Below are 22,238 nucleotides of genomic sequence, written 5' to 3'. Positions count from 1 at the left end.
CTTCTTTAATTAGATGTACAATTACTGATCATGACCATTATAACTAGCTGACATTATGAGGTATTTCACTTTGTCAACAGTTCATTTCAATTTTTAAACAAGTCAATAAGCCAAGTTGAGAACTTTGTAGGAATATAGGAAATTAAAAAAATCTTTTTCTCATTGTTGAAGGCTGCACATTGTCTATAATTGCTTTCGTACACTTAATTTAAACTTTGATGGATAGTTGTCTCATTGGCAATCATATCACACCTTTTTATTTTTATGCAGTTAAGCTGCATTATGCGAGCACCCTAGATTTGTGTTCTACCCAATAAATGCTGAAATACTTGCCACTGTTATTATCTAGCTCGCTTCTATGTTATATATAACTAATTGAACACTTTTTTAATACTTTTTATTCTGGATTACAAAAAATATGACCAGAAAACCTTAAATTATCGTCGATTTATCCAAAAGTTTTAAAGTTACACATAGGAAGTAGTGCTTATTAAGAATCCTTGTGTAGTTCATTATGACTTGTGCTTTTAGCTAAGATGTCAAAGAACAATTGTATGAAATATTTAATCGCCGAAAATCTCTTAAGACAAGTAGTTTAGATTTCCCAAATGACAAAAGTCGTAGGAATATTGTTTGTCATCAATACGTAGTACAACTACGTCAGTAGTCTATTATATAATAAGTTCAACTGTTCATGCTGTTGGTGGCAATTTCAAATTAGAAAAAGAAATTTTCGTAGCTTTTTAATTTGGAGGCAAGTGTGCAAATTAGCGGTGGTCCGAGGTCCGCGACCTTCCACTTTTGCAAGCGGAATTTCGAATAGGATAGTTGGTTTCTAGCTACGCCCGACGTAGTCACCTTCCACTTGAAAGAAAATAAGAAATTACTTTGCAACCTTTTCACCATGTTCACCAAAGTCTCCAATTAAACGAGCTAAAAACTTATTTTTATCATTATTAGTCATGACAGCGATGTTCATTTTGTTCAACCGTTAGCTTTATACAGAAAATCGCAGACAAATATTGTATAAATTCGAGTAAAATCGTATCTGATTGACAAAAACAACATTGTAAACACATAACAATGGCGGCCGTGAAGACCAAATTTTATAATATCGGATCCGATTCCGGAAGCGGATAAGGGTAATTCCGGGTTTGGTTGGCGACCATTTACAAAATAAATCCAAGCAGGTGAAACAATACATCTATGCATGGTAAATTAATGAATATAAACACTAGAATTGTAAACCAAAAGATATATGTAAAAGAAAGAAAAATCAGAAAAAATATTTTATTCAGAAACTCAAAATTACTTTTTGACAAATTTTTAATTTAAAAATCCAATACAAAGTGACACTGAGCTGGGAACAGTATATCTAACAAGCATTAGCCTTTCCAAAAGGGCTAATCGACTCTTAGCTGATGAAAATGGAAAGTGCTCTCGCTTTGTAGATTAATTCATTTACTAGAATAGCCACGTGCATCAATCAACAAATTTTACCACACATGTGAGGGCACACGTTATGAAGTAGTATACATCATTTAACGTTGTTGTTTACGAAACTGCAGAAGATTCGACTATTTATAGATAAAAGTTACCTGTGTACCAATATCATGAATATGCATGATTAATGACCAGGCAAAATCTAATTGCTAAAATAGAGAGGACAATTCCGATACTCTACGGGATTGAAGGTCATTAACTAGGTTTGGATTGTCCTAACCAATCAATAAATTTTGATTATTCACGTCTCGTAATATCTTCCAATCAGGTAGCAAGAAAAATTCACGCACTAAATGTCCATCGTTCAATTCTTAATATCGACTCCTAGGAGTCGATAACAATATACATGTTCATGGTCACAGTCTAAATTTTCTTTATAAATGATAAATGATGATAACACATGTGAGATGCTTTTAAAGTGTAAATATATTACTGCAATTTCGAAGGGTTATTTGTTTTTCTCAATTTTGAAGGGTCAATTAAAGTAGATGAAAGTTTCTTTCTTTATTTTCACAAATAATCATTAATGCAACTATATTATATATACCTTAATGTAAGTAAATCATATGATATATAGGTGGCATTCTTTGGGCCACTCTACCCCCTCCTGTTTGATAACTTGGAAACGGTCGAGCTCACCACCCCTAAACCATATGAGGGGCAGATCCAGGATTTTAGGTGGGGCGCAAACTTAAATTTTTGCCGAGCAGAGCGAGGCTAAAAAAATTTGAGGTAAAATTATCAGAATATTCTTTATTAAGCTGAGAACAACCCATGCTTTGCAAATTTAAGGGGTGTGCAAGCCCGCAACCCTCCCCCCGTCTGAATCAACCCCTGCATATATTCAAGTATAGGACAATATAATAAATAAAAAATGAAATATAGGGGGAGTCCCTGGAGTGACCCCACCCCCTCCTGTTTGAGAACTTGGATACGGTCGAGATCCACACACCTTAACCATATATATTCATGTTTGTGACAATATGAAAAATCAAATGAAATATAGGAAGAGTCGCTGGGGGTCACCCCACCCCTCCTGTTTTTATAATTTAAAAATGGTCGAGATCCCCACTCCTAAACCATATATATTCATGTATGGGACAATATAACAAATCAGATGAACTATAGGGGGAGTCCCTTGGGTCACCCCACCCCCTCCTGTTTGAGAATTTGAAACCCGTTGAGATCGCCACCCCTTAACCATATATATTCATGTACGGGACAATATAACAATTCAAATGAAAGTCCATGAGGTCACTGTTCACCCTCCTGTTTTAGAACTTGGAAATGGTCAAGATCCTTACCCCTAAACCATATATACTCATGTATGGGACAATATAACAAATCAAATGAACTATAGGGGAAGTCCCTGTGGTCACCCCAACCCTCCTGTTTGAGAACTTGGAAACGGTCGAGATCCCCACACCAAAACAATATATATTCATGTATGGGCCAATATAACTAATTAAATCAAATAGAAGGGGAGTCCCTGTGGTCACCCTACCCCTCCTGTTTGAGAACTTGGAAACCAATGAGATCCCAACCCCTAAACCATACAGTGTATATATTCATGTATGGGACAATATAACAAATAAAATGAAATGTAGGGGAAGTCCCTAGGGTCACCCTACCCCAAGTGGCGGATTCAGAAATTTTCATAAGTAGGGCCCACTGACCGACCTAAGTGGGGCCCGTTCCAGTGGTTCCCTATATAAGCAACTAATTTTTTCCCCAAAAGGGGGGGTGGGGCGGGCCCCCTGCCCCCCTAAATCCTCTGCCTACTTTGGGAACTTGAAAACCGTTGAGATCCCCACCCCTGAATTATATATATTCATATGTATGGGACAAAATAACAAATCATTTACATTTACTATGGGCAGGTCAGTCAGACCTCACCTTTGATCCCTGTTGTAGTGAACATTTGTCTGATTCGTGTCTCATAACTTTTGTACTATAGAACACAAACTCAGTTTTCTTTCCAGGGAAACCAGTCCATTCATACTATTACATGTTCATACTAAGTCAAATTGAACTTCTAGCAGTCAAATAAAACCAAGGTTAACTACCAAGTAGAACAACTGCAATCATTGGGAACTTGTACCACTGCAGATTCACCGTAAAAAATATACATTGATATATGCATTGCTTTTGAAACCTTGATAACATATAAATTATTTGCCTTAATAAATAAATCATTAGATAAACATGAATGTACTATATATGAATGTTTAATGTTGAGGCAACATTGCCACAGTTTTCATAATTACGGTTGCCTTGGTTTTTGGTTAACTGCCTTCAGCGCTTACAGCGCTTTGATTATTTTGATAATTCTGTAAGAGACCTGGACTGGTAACGCCTATCTGAAAGATTCATACCTATAAATAATCACTTTTACAGGATGAAGAAGTAACTGTACGAGGGTCAGTGAGGTCAGAGTCAGGTGGATGGCAATTACCACGATATGAATCTGATACCAGTCTGGCTGAGTGGCAATATGAAGGTACGTTTTTGAATAAGATATATAAATAGAAAATGGCATTTTTTTTTATTGGCTTTATCAGAAACAAATATCTGTTGAGCCTGCTAGGGTGAGCTGATATGTTCAGCTGATTAAGTCAGTTTCAAAAACTAAAATGCCATTATCATATTATTGGAAAGTTGTCATAACTGTAAAAAAATTTGTTGAGAATATAAATTACAATGAAATAGTAAGTAAAACTTTATTACATGTACAAAACGTTAAGATTGTTGTTTGGTTGTATGAATGATTTCACATGCATTTCATTGTTAAATTATTGAGCATACGCCTGCATTTATACATGACATCATTGCCTAATATTTTTGAGTATCGTGTCCTGCCCATGATCAAAAAAATATTTTGCTGGAAGATCAATTAGAAAATGTAACTGACTTTTTCCTTGCATTCAATGCAGTCATCAACAACAGAATACATTTGGGAAAAAAAGATGATGACCATCAAATTAAGGTGGTACCCAACACCTTCACTAAAATTAATTTGGCTCGTTTAATTTTCATAAAATTTTGACTTTGACCTTTTGAGAAAAATATAAAAATTTCAAAAAATTTGAACCAACCGTTTAATCAGAAAAATTACACTGGTTATATAGCAGTTTGACAAACACTTATTTTGATCATTGCGAAGCTTAATATTCCCTTAATAACACAACGTAATTAAAACGTTTAGCTGATTTTACAGAGTTATCTCCCTGTAGTGTTAGGTACCACCTTAACTGTTACCTACTAAGTTTGTTATCAGTATACTTTATATTGTAATTAAAATAAAGCATCTGTTCAAAGAAAAAAAAATCAAAAAAGATATTTGACCTTTATTCAAGTTCATAAGGGCAATTCCAAAAAATAAATGAAGTTGGGAACAGAAGGCACTTTTTATTTGACCACACCATTCATAAATTTTTTAATAGACATTTACTTTAAATTTTCAAGCAATATAATCAAGACCCATCAAATTTTAATAAAAGTGCTTTCAAACCTACCCCATACAATTAATTCAGAAAAAAACTAACTAGAATATTTTTAATATTTTTTACCAGAAAAAATAAATAAATCTTTAGTTGAAATTTATTCAAAACATATTTTTATTTCAGGAAAACTAAAGAAAACTCCCCCACCAAAAGGTAATTATACAAAGTTTACGTTATGCTTACGTTTGAATGACACCTATTTATCTTTACTTTGCTCTATATTATCTAGTAAGGCTCAAAAATAATACTGCTAAAATATATTGGTTTTTTCCTCAATATTATATATTGTAGTTTTAAGAAAAGCTGCATACAGAAATTTATATTGATATCAAAATGCAAGTTCTTATAATTTTTATACTGACAAATTCACTAGTTAAAACTGCATTCACTCTGGATTTACAGAAGTCATATTATATGGACATTAAGCTGTTTTATTCTATACCTTGAAATTTTGTACAAACATCTGAGTAGACACCTTTTGATTTCATTGCATTTCCATAAAAAAAACAATTTTAGTGACTATCATTTATGTGTTAAAGGGCATTATCAATTCCTTCCCTTGTTATACAAGGGGATGAATAAAATTTAATGCTATATTGCATAAATAGTTGAGCAAACTAAATTCTTATACAATGTAATTCATAATCAACACTACTGTCATTAGAGAATTGTGATTAAGTACCTATGAAACAAAATTAATTTTAAGTTGATCCTGCATAATGAGAATCACTAAGAAGCACGATGAACTTTAACAGTGAAGGAATACAGTCCTCTATCTAACAAATAGTTTCATGAAGGTGCACATAATTGATGAACAGTGAAAGCACAAAACATGAAGTTTGTCTCCGCTGGATTCATATATTTTCATGGGTACCAGATTTTCGTGGAATTAGGAAAACTTGCATCAAAGGATATTTGATTTCGTGGTTTTGTCAAAATCTGTATACATGTATAACACCTAGAAATCTGTATACATGTATAACACCTAGAAATCTGTATACATGTATAACACCTAGAAATCTGTATACATGTATAAATGTATAACACCTAGAAATCTGTATACATGTATGACACCTAGAAATCTGTATACATGTATACATGTATAACACCTAGAAATCTGTATACATGTATAACACCTAGAAATCTGTATACATGTATAAATGTATAACACCTAGAAATCTGTATACATGTATAACACCTAGAAATCTGTATACATGTATAACACCTAGAAATCTGTATACATGTATACATGTATAACACCTAGAAATCTGTATACATGTATGACACCTAGAAATCTGTATACATGTATAACACCTAGAAATCTGTATACATGTATAAATGTATAACACCTAGAAATCTGTATACATGTATAACACCTAGAAATCTGTATACATGTATAACACCTAGAAATCTGTATACATGTATAACACCTAGAAATCTGTATACATGTATAAATGTATAACACCTAGAAATCTGTATACATGTATGACACCTAGAAATCTGTATACATGTATACATGTATAACACCTAGAAATCTGTATACATGTATACATGTATAACACCTAGAAATCTGTATACATGTATGACACCTAGAAATCTGTATACATGTATAACACCTAGAAATCTGTATACATGTATAACACCTAGAAATCTGTATACATGTATAAATGTATAACACCTAGAAATCTGTATACATGTATAACACCTAGAAATCTGTATACATGTATACATGTATAACACCTAGAAATCTGTATACATGTATGACACCTAGAAATCTGTATACATGTATACATGTATAACACCTAGAAATCTGTATACATGTATACATGTATAACACCTAGAAATCTGTATACATGTATAAATGTATAACACCTAGAAATCTGTATACATGTATAACACCTAGAAATCTGTATACATGTATAAATGTAAACACCTAGAAATCTGTATACATGTATAAAGGTATAACACCTAGAAATCTGTATACATGTATAACACCTAGAAATCTGTATACATGTATAAATGTATAACACCTAGAAATCTGTATACATGTATAACACCTAGAAATCTGTATACATGTATACATGTATAACACCTAGAAATCTGTATACATGTATAAATGTATAACACCTAGAAATCTGTATACATGTATAAATGTATAACACCTAGAAATCTGTATACATGTATAAATGTATAACACCTAGAAAATCTGTCAATCTTTGAACATTTAAATTTGTTGTTCACTTATATATAGTGTGCTATATTCACAAAATCTGTTAAAATTGGTATCCAATGAAAAATAATGAACTCACAGTATTAATTTAAATCTTAAAAGATAAACAATCCTTGCTTTATTTCATAAAGGATGAGAAACAATAAGAAGAAGAGTGAGGAAGGTTCCTTGTATGGGTCAAGTTCATTAATCTTACATTTTGTATTTATTTTTCAGCATACTAAAATTGGGATACAGTAGTGGTATTCATAACTGAAACTTTGGATACAGATTTAACTTTATATAGCTTTAAGATAGAGACACATATATCTTACTTAAGATTAATTTCAAAGGCTTCAGTATTCAAAGGAAGTAAAGGGATTTAGATAGTTACGCAATTGCTCTGGAGAGCTGTTATATTTTAATGACGTCAAAGCTCTCAAGACACTGAAACAATGTTGGAAACATAATATATTTGATATATTTTGTAAATATATCTTGTTGAAATGGGGTACAATTTTTTAAATATTTTGTTAGAAAAAAGTAATAGTGTATTTTTCATTTAAAAGGCTTATAAATTGCCACCTAACATTCTAGACATAATTAATTGTAACCGTTGAGAGTTATTTCAGCAAGTTTTGCTGTATCTTTTCCCAAGTTTACTTTAAATGTCAATATTATTTCACAGAGACATTATAAAATTTCCGTCCATTTTTCTTATGTATTGTAAAACAATTAGTTTATTACATGTACTTTATTATTTTTGTAATGTAAATTTATGCATCAAATTATTGCTCTTTATATGATTATACATTTTGCCTCATCTTATATTTTTATCAACTTGGTAAGGAATGAAGATGTAGAATACTAATACTTACTTTTACTTGTATTGCATAAATAAATATTAGCTTAAAATTCAGAAATTTTTATGTTTTTAATTTACCCCTCCCTTTCCCTCTTTTCCATCAAAACCTTAACAATAAGGATAATTTGCACCATCTGTATTTGTTTTGTTGTTATAACCACACTACAGTACACATAAATCTTTCAGAACCCCTATTAACCCTGCCACATTCTGTATGTATGTGCCTGTCCCAAGTCAGGAGCCTGTAATTTAGTGGTTGTCATATGTTGCTGTGTTACATATTAATTTTTCTCGTTTGAATTGTTTTACATTTGTGATTTTGGGGCCTCTTATACCTGACTATGTGGTATTGGTTTATGGTTACACAGTAATCTTGGGTTGCAGCTGTATTATTATTAGCACATCATATTTCCATGGAGATTCTCTCACTGTCATAGTGCATGGACTTTGGCAGTGTTGCCCTATAAATATGTTAAAGCAGACTAAGCTGTAATATCTTAGTTGAAAAAATCCAATTTATTATCGAAATTATATACAAGAAAACATTAAACACAGTTATAAATCTTGAATAGCTAGAAATGTTTCACTCCAAAGAATGCTGACGTTTTGTCCATAAACGTACACATTTACTGCCTTATTTCCATCAGAGGCAAACACTATGACAGGGTTCAGTTGTTATAATGTAAAAATCTGTTTAAAAATAGTTAGGCAGCAACCATTTGATTTTCTGGGGGGGCTATGGTTTTTTTTTCTGTACAAACTTTTTTTTTCGCCTGCGGCGAAAAACAATCTTTTTTTTCGCGACAAGTCGAAAACAATTTTTTTCTTTCAATTTTAGCATTACATATAGTGGCAGCTGAGGGTGAAACAAACAATTTTTTTTTCTCAGAATCAAAAACAAATTATTTTTTTTTCCAAAAACTGGAAACAAACTTTTTTTTCCAAAAAAAACCATAGCCCCCCCAGAAAATCAAATGGTTGCTGTCTTAAAAATGCAATCGAATGTGCATTGCAGGGAGTTTCAAATAAGCTGTTTCAATGTAATTTCTCCATCCATTGACTATTTATTATTGATTCTGGATGCTTTTGTATGATTGATCAAATGTCTGTTAACTTAAGGTTGTAAATCACATGGTCTCTTGAACATCTGCCCAGCTTCACGTATCCACTTGTTTCCAACTAAAACAACAAACGATTTTGAAAGGCTTACAATAATATAGCAAACAAGACAATGTATGGTTTATAAGTTGTTAATTTTGTCTTCTTTGTCAAAATAAAAAATCCGTTTGTCTTTAATTATATCTGTATACAAATTAGCAATAAATAATTAAATTATGCATTTAACTTTAACATGGTGCTTGATTATTAACGTATAAATAAGCATGAGAAAGGTGGTACGAACGTTTTAAAAGCAAAACTAGGTGTCAATTAGACGTTATGCCCTGCTTATGCTATTTATTGTCAATGCCAAGCTCCCATGTGTAAATTACTGGTCTGGTTTTGGTGGCAATATTTTTCTTTTTATCTGTAATAAAATTAACGGTACCAATTTTCTTACACAAGATGCTCATTTCGACAATACAGGTCTCTTCAGTGATGCTCGTGGCCAAAATATTTGAAATCCAAAGCTTATATAAAAGATGAAGAGCTATAATCCAAAAGGTCCAAAAAGTATAGCCAAATCCGTGAAAGGAATCAGAGCTTTGCATTCCTTAATTTATGATAATTTCTAATATTTTGTAACAGCAAATTTTAATAACACAAAAAATCCGTATTTTCATGCCAGTACCGAAGTACTGGCTACTGGGCTGGTGATACCCTCGGGGACTAATAGTCCACCAGCAGAGGCATCGACCCAGTGGTAGTAATAAAATTAACGGTACCAATTAGACGTTATGCCCTGCTTATGCTATTTATTGTCAATGCCAAGCTCCCATGTGTAAATTACTGGTCTGGTTTTGGTGGCAATATTTTTCTTTTTATCTGTAAGCTATTCATCTTTTTTTCTCCCGATTATTTCATTTGTAAGTCAGTTTGCAATAACTATTCAATTGGCCGTTTCAGAATCTAATGCATCCTGGGTAATATTTTCAAAAGCGCACACCAAAGCGTTTTGATTCGTTTAAACGTTATAAACAATGGAAATTCAACCAATGACGTAACGTTATTTTCACTTTGGGGTACGAACAGTGAAATTACCCATGATGCCTTAGATTCTGAAACGGCCAATTGACATTCTAAGATATTCATTACTGCATTTTCAAGCAAAAAATAAAACATAACTATAAGAAAAAGATGTTAATCTTAAAATGGTTTTTTTTTTATTTCCGTAAGAGTTTGCAGAGAATTTAATGTCAATGTCAATCTCAAAACTATTCATATGAACTTACTCCATTTAGATCCAATAACAACAGGACAACCTGCATGTAATGTTCGTTTATCAGTTTCTCCTGTTGGAAGTAAATTATACCAGAAAGCTGCAGCACCCTTGAATAGATACATTAGTTAAAAGTCAACAGACATTTAGAAAATTACCTAGATTGTCATACTAGTCTTATTACATGAACTTATATCTTAATTATTATATAATTGTAAAGTATCAAACATATCAAAGAGCTCGCTTTCATTCACTGTTGAAGATATACTGTGGATTCATTTTTATTCATGAGTTACCGATTTTTGTGGATTTCGTGAGTAAAGATAAACCACAAAATTAAATATTCAATAAATTACGAATTTTCTATAGGCTTGTAGACTTTAGCAACACCACGAAATCAATATTTACGAAAATGCAAATAATCCTAAATCCATTGAAATTGGGACACACGAAAATACATAATAATGATAAAAATGCTGGAAACAAAAAAATAAGCCTGCCAACTTTAACGATTCGGAAGAACTTATGAATAAAGTTATACATTAAGGACATAGCCAACTAGATTTCGTTTTTTTATACGACCGCAAAAATTGAAAATTTTTTGGTCGTATATTGCTATCACGTTGGCGTCGTCGTCTGCGTCGTCGTCGGCGTCGGCGTCCGAATACTTTTAGTTTTTCGCACTCTAACTTTAGTAAAAATGAAAAGAAATCTATGAAATTTTAACACAAGGTTTATGACCACAAAATGAAGGTTGGGATTGATTTTGGGAGTTTTGGTCCCAACATTTTAGGAATTAGGGGCCAAAAAGGGCCCAAATAAGCATTTTCTTGGTTTCGCACTATAACTTTAGTTAAGTACATAGAAATCTATGAAATTTTGACACAAGGTTTATGACCATAAAAGGAAGGTTGGGATTGATTTTGGGAGTTTTAGTTCAAACAGTTTAGGAATTAGGGGCCAAAAAAGGGTCAAAATAAGCATTATTCTTGGTTTTCACACAATAACTTTAGTATAAGTAACAGAAATCAATGAAATTTAAACACAAGGTTTATGACCACAAAAGGAAGGTTGGGATTGATTTTGGGAGTTGAGGTCTGAACAGTTTAGGAATTAGGGGCCAAAAAAGGGGCCCAAGTAAGCATTATTCTTGGTATTTGCACCATAACTCTAGTATAAGTAAATAGAAATCTATGAAATTTAAACACAAGGTTAATGACCATAAAAGGAAGGTTGGATTTGATTTTGGGAGTTTTGGTCCCAACAGTTTAGGAATAAGGGGCCCAAAGGGTCCAAAATTGAACTTTGTTTGATTTCATCAAAAATTGAATAATTGGGGTTCTTTGATATGCCGATTCTAACTGTGTATGTAGATTTTTAATTTTTGGTCCCATTTTTAAATTGGTCTACATTAAGGTCCAAAGGGTCCAAAATTAAACTAAGTTTGATTTTAACAAAAATTGAATTCTTGGGCTTTTTTTGATATGCTGAATCTAAACATGTATTTAGATTTTTGATTATGGGCCCAGTTTTCAAGTTGGTACAAATCAGGATCCAAAATTATTATATTAAGTATTGTGCAATAGCAAGAAATTTTCAATTGCACAGTATTCAGCAATAGCAAGAAATATTCAATTGCACAGTATTGTGCAATAGCAAGAAATTTTCACTTGCACAGTATTGGGCAATATCAAGAAATCTTCAATTGCACAGTATTGTACAATAGCAAATATTTTCAATTGCACAGTATTGCGCAATAGCAAGAAATATCTAATTGCACAATATTGTGCAATAGCAAGAAATTTTCAATTGATTGGAGTTATCTTTCTTTGTCCAGAATAGTAGTTGAATCAACTTAAATCATTGTTTTATATAATATATAATGTATATTTTCACTATCTTATCAGCTACCAACTGATAAATTAAAACAATCTTTACCATTCAGTGATAACAAGCACCTTTTGTTACATTTTAATATTTTATGATGTATTTAAATGAGTAGTTATTGTTGCAAACTCCATTAGAAATTTGAATGGAGATCATTTTTGGAAAAAGGGAAAAGGGGATGTGAAAAAAGGGGGGGGGGGGGTTAAATTTTTCTCATTTCAGATTTCATAAATAAAAAGAAAATTTCTTCAAACATTTTTTTGAGAGGATTAATATTCAACAGCATAGTGAATTGCTCAGAGGCAAAAAAACTTTTTTTAAGTTCATTAGACCACATTTATTCTGTGTCCCAAAACTATGCTGTGTCAACTATTTAATCACAATCCAAATTCAGAGTTGAATCCAGCTGGAATGTTGTGTCCATACTTGCCCCAACCGTTGAGGGTTCAACCTCTGCGGTCGTAATAAGCTGCACCCTGCGGAGCATCTGGTCTTTAATTGGGAAGGAGTGGGGTATCAAAGTCAATAATATGACAGTTGTGTAAATTTGTCATTTGATAACGATTCTTCTCGTTTTTAAATTATCCTTGGAGTTCGGTATTTTTTTTTATTTTACTATAAAAATCTTCAGATGTTGCTTATTATGATGACTTCCTGTAGCAGCAACGCCATTTTGACTTGATAATCCGGCGGCAACGTCGATGGGTCAATTATTTATACAAAACAATTATTAATATTCGTCTGATGTGTATAAGCTTTTGATTTTGCCATTTGATAAGGGACCTTCTGTTTAGAAGGTTCATTAAAGCTCGGTATTGTTGTTATTTTACTTCTTACTGATCATTATGTAATCTATGGTCAGATGAATCTGGCAAGACGGACATATACACTTTACAACCATTTAACAATGTTAAACTTATCAAACCTTCTTGACCCATTGTTTATAGCATCTAAGGCAAGAAATGAAAAGTCATTTCGTTTGTCAGATTCCAGTACTATGATGACCGCTCATGTCAAATGTCGATGTATAAGTCTAAAAATGAGACAGAGGAAGCTGTGTCTGTTATTCCTTTAATTTATAGATCATGTGGATACTAGTATATTAATATATCTTAATGTGAAATTAAATGATCTGGCTTCTTTGATTTTTTTGTTTTTCCAAGTGTCTGAAGGAGTAAAGCAGGTCCAATATTTCTGCATGTGCAATCTTATTGATTATATATTCATATTTACGACTTTATTTCTAGACAGACAAATCTAAAGGTTTGATCGCACGTTAAACTATTGAAATCCCACAGCTCTATTGTATTTAACCATGATTAATTGGGGAGGCGGTCCATGTACATAATGTAACCGTATGTAATCTTCATTCAATCAAAAGATCAAAAGTAACAAACATACAGAACAAAAATGAACAGAAGGATGACAGGAACCAATCTCCGGCGCAGAGCTCACATCCGTTCCGTACTTACTTTGTATCACTACACTAAATAGTGTACTAAGTATACGGAAAGGTAACGAGCGCTGTACGGAGATTGGACAGGAACTACTTAACGTTTAGGATAATACAGCATATCAAATAAGCTACCGATATAAATCAGCAAAATAAAAGTACTAAAGAAAACCAAGTACATAAAATATACCTGTATAACAGGAACTCTAGTATTTACTACTGGGAATACTGTAGCGCCACCTATTTTTACATCATTTAACTGAAAATATAAAGTTACTATCTTTATTTTTAAAATCTATCAACATGATTCTTATTATTTAATATCGTTTGTAATGTCTTATAGAAATAAGTGGTATGAGTGCCAATGACACAACTCTCATTCTAAGTTAAAATGTGTCAAAAGTAAACAACTATAGGTAAAAGTACGTATATGTCCTTCAAGACGGAATTTGCTCACACTTAACAGCATACTATTAAAATGACTAGTGCAAAAAATATTCAAACAGGGAAACCAACGGTCTAATCTATATAAAAAAATAAGAAACGATAAACACCTGTGAACCATATAAACAAACGACAACCACTGAACAATAGTATGTTATAACTAGAAACGAATGGATTAGCGACAGTATCAACATTTGATGAGGAGCTGCTCATCATTGCTTAGCATCGGTTGATAACCCTAGTTACATTTTGCTCAAACATAACGGTCGATATTCGTATTTTATAAGCATACCATTCCATTTGAAGCAGGATCTAGCTAACCTTCCGGTGCACATGAGATCACCCCAGTCCTTGTTGGGGTTTGTGTTGCTTAGTCTTTATTTTCCTATATCGTATTTTGTATACTATTGTGTGTCTGTCTTTTTCTTTTAGCCATGGGATTGTCAGATTATTTATCGAATTATGAGTTTGACTGTCCCTCAAGTATCTTTCGCCCCTTTTTTAAACCTTAATTTATAGTGTCTCAATAAGAATAAACATACATAACAAACTTACGTAATATAACCAGGTTGCAATTCTGTCACCAGCTCCTCTCAATTCTGGGTATTTAGTTTCATTGAAAACATCTGGTACTCGTTTTTCCTGGAATATTTGTTTTAAGACCGTTTCTTTTAAAAGCTCTTCATTATGCAATTGAAAATTCCATATTTTGTTTTGAATACAACAAGAATCTTTAAAATGAAAGATCAAAGACGCACCAAAACGTTACGTTATACAGATTATGTAAATAGTTATCAAAGGTGCCAGGACTATAATTAAGTACGCCAGACGCGCGTTTCGTCTACATAATACGCTCATATCAAAATATTTAAAATGCCAAACAGGTACAAAGTTCAAGAGCATTGAGGATCCAAAATTGCAAAAAAATGTGCCAAATACGGCTAAGGTAATCTGTGCCTGGAATAAGAAAATCCTTAGTTTTCGAAAAATTCAAAGTTTTGTAAACAGGAAATTTATAAAAATGACCACATAATTGATATTCACTTCGGTGTTGACTACTGGGCTGGTGATACCCTCGGGGACGAAACGTCCACCAGCAGTTGCATCGACCCAGTGGTGTAAATAGTTATCAAAGGTACCAGGATTATGGTTTAGTATGTAACCGTTTAAATGGAATTTATTTTTTAGTTCAGAGATAGGAACGGATGGACGTATGCACACCGCGAATATTATTTATACTCACTTCGTCAAGTTAATATATATACATTATCTGAAACTTATCTTTTTAAAAGTATTAGTCGCTCATGCTCTCATAATCAATCATTTAAGCAATAGATATCTGTGTCTCCATTGAATTTTAAGTCAGGTCAAAAAGAAATAGTTAACCATAGACGGGTTAATAGATAGAAAAAAGATGTGGTATGGTTGTCAAAGAGACAACTGTCCATCCAAGTAATAATTTATAAAAGTAAACCATTATAGGTCAAGGTACAATCTTACACACGAAGCAGTGGCTCACACCGAACAGCAAGCTATAAAGGGCCCCAAACATTACTAGTGTATAACCATTCAAACTGGAAAACCAACTGTCTAATCTATGTAAAAAAATAGAAACGAGAAACACTAATGAACCACATCAATAAACGGCATCTACTGAACATCAGATTTTGGTAATGAGCATTTATGAAAAACGAGAAACACTTATGAACCGCATCAATAAACGACATCTACTGAACATCAGATTCCTGACTTAGGCCAGGTGCAAACAATTGCAGTGGGTTTAAACGTCTTAAGCTTAATGACACCAAACATTTACCATTATCTGAAACAATAGGGTAACATTATGTAAAATTTAGCTATGTATTTTTTAATTTAAATATGTATTTTATTTCTGAACAAGCTAATTCAGAAGGCATCTGTTAACTTTTTCAAAACATTTGTTTGTCAGTCTTTAATTTGTATTTAGACCTTAACCCATGTTATCAGGATTGTCACGATTAGTCGTTTTTAATTAAAGTAAAATCTTTTTTCTGAAATGGCTTATTTTAGCAATTTTGGGATTTAGAAACTTCAGGCCACATTTTTATTCCACATACTTACATTACTGTCATAATGTGGATGATACATTCCTCCTATTCCGTAGTTAACTATTTGGAATGGTTCTGCATTGTGCATGACAGGAGACCATTTTGTTGCCAGACCTGTTAGCAGTCCAACTCTGTGGGTTGCTCTTTTAACTATTCCAGGTTCGTCCTGTAAAACTGCCCTGGAAGTAAAGATTTCATCAATGCAATAATTAAGTGTGTTACTATATTTCTCAACAAGAAACAATTAACATTATTCAAAGCGCGAGGCTGCGATGGAGACTCAAATATTATATAGTCTCCAAACCTTTGATTTCCTGAAAAGTGCTTGCAAACAACCTTATTTGCCTTTTTACGCTGTCAGAGGATTTTAATAGGTTTACATTAATGGCAAATTTAACACATGCTTACAAGTTGTTTAATATTATTTTTTTTATAATCTTTATGTTTTATATTTTTTGGGGAATCTGAAGCTCATTGATTGATTTCAAGCCGTCCTGATTATAGTTATTCAAGATTCCGTGATCTGACATCTCAACAAAAGACGCACATATTCTATCACTTTGTTTTAGCTTATAAACAATATAAAAGTAATAAAACAATGATTTCAACTTTCTTTTGCTATGTTCTTGTCGGTGTTAACGCTCTTCATAATTTATGTTTTCCATACCTGATAACCTAATTTCAATTTCACAGATGTGCGCACTTAATTAGTAGCAAATACATTGCTATTATGTTTTATTAATTTGCGTTTAATAAATTTAGAGTTGTTTAAAAAAAAAGGACAGTCGAACAAGACATATGTCGACTTCATTCCTGTAATAGTTTAACGTGACCTACACAATTATACTTGATACTTGGTTGGTACTAAATAAACATGAGCGACACGACGGGTGCCATATGTGAACCAGGGTCTGATTATCGGCCAAGGCTCATGAGATCACGTCCAGTGCTTTGGTAGGGTTCGTGTTGCTTAGTTTTTGTTTCTATGTTGTGTTTTGTGTATTATTGTTTGTCTTTTTCTATTTAAGCCGTTGTGTTGTCAGTTTATTATCGATTTATCAGTTTTCGTGTCCCTCTGGTATCTTTATCGTCTCTTTTAATACTGACTTACGTCTGACTTACTCGAGTGGTATCAATATTAAATCCAATGTCTCCCTCGTTAATCTCAACAGAGGATCTTTCAAACTATTGAAAGAAGACATTCGAAAAGTTATATCTTTTCAATTAAAATTAGGCCTCTAAAAAGCAAAACACATAGTTGTAACACTTAAATTTGAAAAACTGCAAGTTGACCAGCATACTTCTCATTATTGAAATTATATAATTTCACTATCTTTATGTAACACATAATTGTATAACAGGTATCTTAAACATTACTAATTGCATAAGGATAAAATAATAGGCGGAGTCTATGATATGAGAGAACTCAGCCATCAAAGATACCAAAACACTATCTTCGGCAATTACGTGCAACTAACTAATTTATTAAGCTCCAAATCGTTAAAAGTGAAAAATCAGGGAAGACATATAAAACTATCGATGATCTTCTATCAAAACCAAATGACAAATCTTTCAATTGAAATCGGAATAAATCATAAGAAAGACACAGACGTTTCTAAATTTGAACGGTCATATGAACGTCGGCTTAGTTAAACTATACTTTCTATATCTCAATCTGGTTTAAAAAATAAACGCAAAATAACAAACATTTGAAGAGGAAAATGTGATGGTCGATTATTATTATGAACATACTTTCAAACGTACCCTTTTCTTGGCCTCATTCCGGAAATATGCTGCTTCAGACTTTGAAATGACGTCATGGAATAAATATATTTCTGGCTTTAAATTTACTATTTCTACCTTTGCTTTATAGTATGGTATAGACGTATTTTTTAAGTAACAATATAGTCTGGATAATTCGCTTAGTGGCTAAAATTGACAAAAAAATATAAAAATTAAAACAAAACAAACAAAATAAAGACTCGAAAGAAAAAAGTTCTATACAACCAAATCACAGTACGTAACATCCGGTTGCAAACGGAAAAGGGCCGACATAATATTCCCTTGAATTTGACAGTTGCTTGAAATTAATTATACATTTCATTGCAGTAAACAATTTTATAGTCATAAACGTATATATTGGGTGTATCAAAGCACCACTATTTTTAATTTGGTGTTCCTATAGAATATTTTGGAAACTTGAGGTTAAATGCTTTTTTTAAAAAGCTTATACACTGGAGAAAAGGGGTGAAAATTTTATTTTTACTTCCAATGATGGTTATTTTCTGCTATGCGTTGAAATGGTATGTGAATTTTTTTTATTGTACTGAACAGGATAAACCTTTGTTCATGCCAAGTATTTCTGTATTTGAAACAGAAATATATTCGGCACAATTTATTAAAAAGTGCAATTAAACCAAAATAATAGGGGAGATTAATGATGGAAATACACACATAAAATTAATTATAAATATTTAAAGTCACGTGATGTTTTAATTCATATGTGTTGATCTTTTTGTTTTTAAGTATTTTTCTCTGTATATTAATCTGAGTACTTATAAAACAATATGTATTGCAATTTGTATACTCCGTCTATCAAATATATGTTACATTCAGAAAAATGTTTGTGTGTTTCAAACTAATTTTTACAGACGTTTCATATATTTGACAAATGATTTGTATAGTGACTTGATTTGTCTTTTTTGAGTGAAATGTCGACTGCGATCAGCAATACATAAATTGGAGTTATTTTCAATCAAAAGACTTCGTGATCCTCTAATACATTAACAACTTTAATTGTTTTCATTTGTGTGAAACTATTGTTTTTATTAAGTTATTGAAGATTTGAATAATGAGAAAATTTGTTTGATAATATTGTGAAATACTAGATTACGGTAAGGCGCAGATACATACTTTTCTATTATTTCTACATAACTGTTTGTAATGGTCATCGTATTCATCTGTATATAATGGTATGTCGATTTTCTCGTCTGTCTCATTGATGCTTTTTTTGTAGAATTCATATTCTTTGTCTATTTCGTTATGTCCTGAATAATAAAGTCATATATTAAATGTACCTCTGGTATCTTTCACCCTACCGGAGCACCTGAGACCACCCCTAGTTTTTTGGTGGGGTTTCGTGTTTTCTATGTTGTGTCATGTGTGCTGTTGTTTGTTTGTCTTTTTCATTTTTGACCATGTCGTTGTCAGTTTGTTTTAGATTTATGAGTTTGACTGTCCCTTTGGTATTTTTCGTCCTTCTTTTTCACCCTTCTTTTATTTCACATAACATATTCAATTTCATATCTATCACATTCATCCATATCAGCGAAAATATTATAAATCCGTTTTTGTCATGTCTTTCATATGTTTTTTTTTTTGTGTTACGTGGATCATGATTTATCACAACTACAGACGACTTACAAAATTACTATCTGGTTATTATTACCTACTTTATATGTCTTCCAAGGCAGTTAGGTGAAACATTAAAACCAATAAAAACCTCTTTTTCAATAACTTGTATGTGAACCTTAATTGTTTCATAACAAAGTCGTTGACCCTTTGATTAATTACTCAATTTCAAATATGATTGTTTGAACCTCTAGTATAACGTCAATAACTTTAACTGGACGTTAATCCATCCCTAAAAGTTGTGCCAAAGCAAATGTGTAAAGTCTTAATAGTCTAAATGACGATGTGTTGTGGTATACATGTCTGTTTGTGAAACATAAACATTTATAATATCTCTACTAGGTAAACAATAGCATTTTATCCTCCTTTCCTCAATGGGTCTTTCATTGACGAAAATGCAAATACATATTTTTTTGTTGGATGGAAGATAATTTAACATCTTATAGAATTCTTGACAAGCATATTTGGACGGGTATTAAAAGACCTAACACATTATATGCTTATTCCCCCTATTAAATCACACATGGGTGTATCCGAATCAATGCAGCAATTGCTTCCCTACGGAGCTGCAACTCAACTTTACAAAATGAGTTTATATATATAACCTACAAATAAGTGTGTACTACGTTTTTCATTGACAGGTAGATTGGCGCGAATTTTATTTATTTGTTAAGAATTCCTGTCGAAAAGCCTTTACATGCAAAGTTTGGGTTTCAGTTGAATTGGTAAAACCTTTATGAATGTTTGGTCCTTAATGCTTCATATCTCAAAATTGAACAAAATACAAAGCTTCAAATCAATATGATATATACCAAATATAAACATTTGGAATATAAGACATCTTGAATATAATATATAGTCTGAAATATATATTTCGTAAGAAAAAAATGAAAGGCTGATTCTTTAAAGAAAGTTATTCTTTCCAATTTTTCATCTAATGCATGAAGTGTATGTACGACAACACTAAAATAATAATATTCGATTTCTTATTTATGTCAGGTTAATATCTTATGAATGATATTTGGGAGATTTATAATATTTTTTTATCTAATTTGTAAAGGTACAGAATTAACTAATCATACCAGTCCTATGAAACTTCAAAGTTCATTCTATATATTCATACCTAACTGCGTAAAATCTGATAAAATTTCTGTTGCTCGTCGACGCATTCCAGCCTAAAAGATACAAAATGTAATATATAAATGTTAGAAAGTTACTGACATCCAGATATACAATTTAGTTAAGATATAGGAGTCTGATCCCGTTATACTCATTTGGAGTATAATTAAATTGATTGCTTGTTGGTTGCTTAACGTCCAGTAACAAATATGTCATGCACGTTCGGCACAAGAACAAGTTAACAATAAATACAATAGGTATGTCTTTTAATAGAGGCCATCTGGGATGATGGTCGATGAAATTTGAACTGCCACTGGAAAATGAGGGTATATTAGATAGGGACCGACATTTTGTTTTGCATCAGACCAGATACGGATCCCTCAAAGAGTTGTTGCAAGGGTTCTTCACGTGTAAAGAGCGTGGCACACTCTTAACACCAGGCATCAGATTTAACGTCCCCATTCTGACCGTACGTGGCTGGTAACTTGATACATCCCGCACAACAAAACGGACGTCCCACTTTGGCAATGATGTGGTCATTTTTATAAATTTCCTGTTTACAAAAACTTTAAATGTTTCGAAAAACTAAGGATTTTCTTATCCACAGCATAGATAACCTTAGCCGTATTTGGCACATTTATTTTGGAATTTTGGATCCTCAATGCTCTTCAACTGTGTACTTGTTTGGCTTTATAAATATTTTGATATGAGCGTCACTGATGAGTCTTATGTAGACGAAACGCGCGTCTGGCGTACTAAATTATAATCCTGGTACCTTTGATAACTGTTTACTGCCGATCGGAAGAAGACCAAGTGACCATATTTCTATTCCCCAATCACCCTTGGGGATTAGAGTATGATTAGATGAGAGTTATATATTTCAAGTAGATAGTAAGACATCAAGACATAAAGACATGTTCTTTTGTAAATTGATTTTGACTATTTATAGAAAAAAAAAAGAAGTATGTCAGAAAGAATTTGAATTCATTTTCGTTTTTTGTTCCTAAAAAATAAAATCCAAAAAATACTAAATTCCGAGGAAACTTCAAAAAGAAAGTCCCTAATCAAATAGCAAAATCAAAAGATTAAACACAACAAACGAGTGGATAACAATTGTCATCTTCCTGACTTAGTACAGGCATCTTCTTTGTCGAAAATGGTGAGTTACTCCTGGTTTTATAGCTAGCTAAACATCTAACTTGTATGACAGACAATAGACAAACTTGCAACAAACATGTACCAATGATATTAATGCAAATTTATTATAGTTTAAAGATTGGACACAAATAGTATGCAGTTTACTTACAAAAGAGCGGCGAAAGATACCACAGGGTCATTCACACTCATATATCGAAAATAATCTGACAACACCATGGCTAA

The 22,238-nt window shown here is 32.3% G+C and overlaps 2 protein-coding genes across 5 annotated transcripts in view; one reads left to right on the top strand and one right to left on the bottom strand.

Moving 5' to 3' along the window:
• Window positions 1-8,120, top strand: part of LOC143054438 (uncharacterized protein C8orf34 homolog) — a 34,817-nt gene extending 26,697 nt beyond the window's left edge. For all 4 annotated transcript variants that reach the window (XM_076227451.1, XM_076227449.1, XM_076227448.1 and 1 more), the window contains 3 exons: window positions 3,901-4,003; window positions 5,130-5,159; window positions 7,453-8,120. In XM_076227451.1, coding sequence (XP_076083566.1) covers window positions 3,901-4,003; window positions 5,130-5,159; window positions 7,453-7,460 — 141 coding nt within the window. In that variant the 3' untranslated portion in view covers window positions 7,461-8,120. The remainder of the gene's footprint in view (window positions 1-3,900; window positions 4,004-5,129; window positions 5,160-7,452) is intronic.
• Window positions 8,121-9,172: 1,052 nt separating this feature from the next.
• Window positions 9,173-16,368, bottom strand: LOC143053722 (prolyl 4-hydroxylase subunit alpha-1-like). Its single transcript, XM_076226509.1, has 6 exons — window positions 16,342-16,368; window positions 16,058-16,063; window positions 14,797-14,883; window positions 13,988-14,056; window positions 10,471-10,567; window positions 9,173-9,259 (listed from the first exon to the last, which is right to left on the bottom strand). Exons 1-6 carry the CDS (start codon window positions 16,366-16,368, stop codon window positions 9,195-9,197), a joined length of 351 nt encoding a protein of 116 aa, XP_076082624.1. The 3' UTR covers window positions 9,173-9,194.
• Window positions 16,369-22,238: the final 5,870 nt, after the last annotated feature.

The sequence above is a fragment of the Mytilus galloprovincialis genome, chromosome 12, assembly GCF_965363235.1.
Source record: "Mytilus galloprovincialis chromosome 12, xbMytGall1.hap1.1, whole genome shotgun sequence".
In the NCBI taxonomy this organism is placed as follows: Eukaryota; Metazoa; Mollusca; class Bivalvia; order Mytilida; family Mytilidae; genus Mytilus; species Mytilus galloprovincialis.
This window is presented reverse-complemented; position numbering and strand designations above follow the sequence as displayed.

Coding starts and splice junctions, on each gene's coding strand:
- LOC143053722 (XM_076226509.1), bottom strand. CDS start 16,368: ATGTATCATCCACATTATGACAGTAAT. Junction 10,568..13,987: donor CTAGAGTTCCTGTTATACAG/GTATATTTTATG, acceptor TATCTATTCAAG/GGTGCTGCAGCTTTCTGGTA. Junction 9,260..10,470: donor TGTTATTGGATCTAAATGGA/GTAAGTTCATAT, acceptor TTGTTGTTTTAG/TTGGAAACAAGTGGATACGT.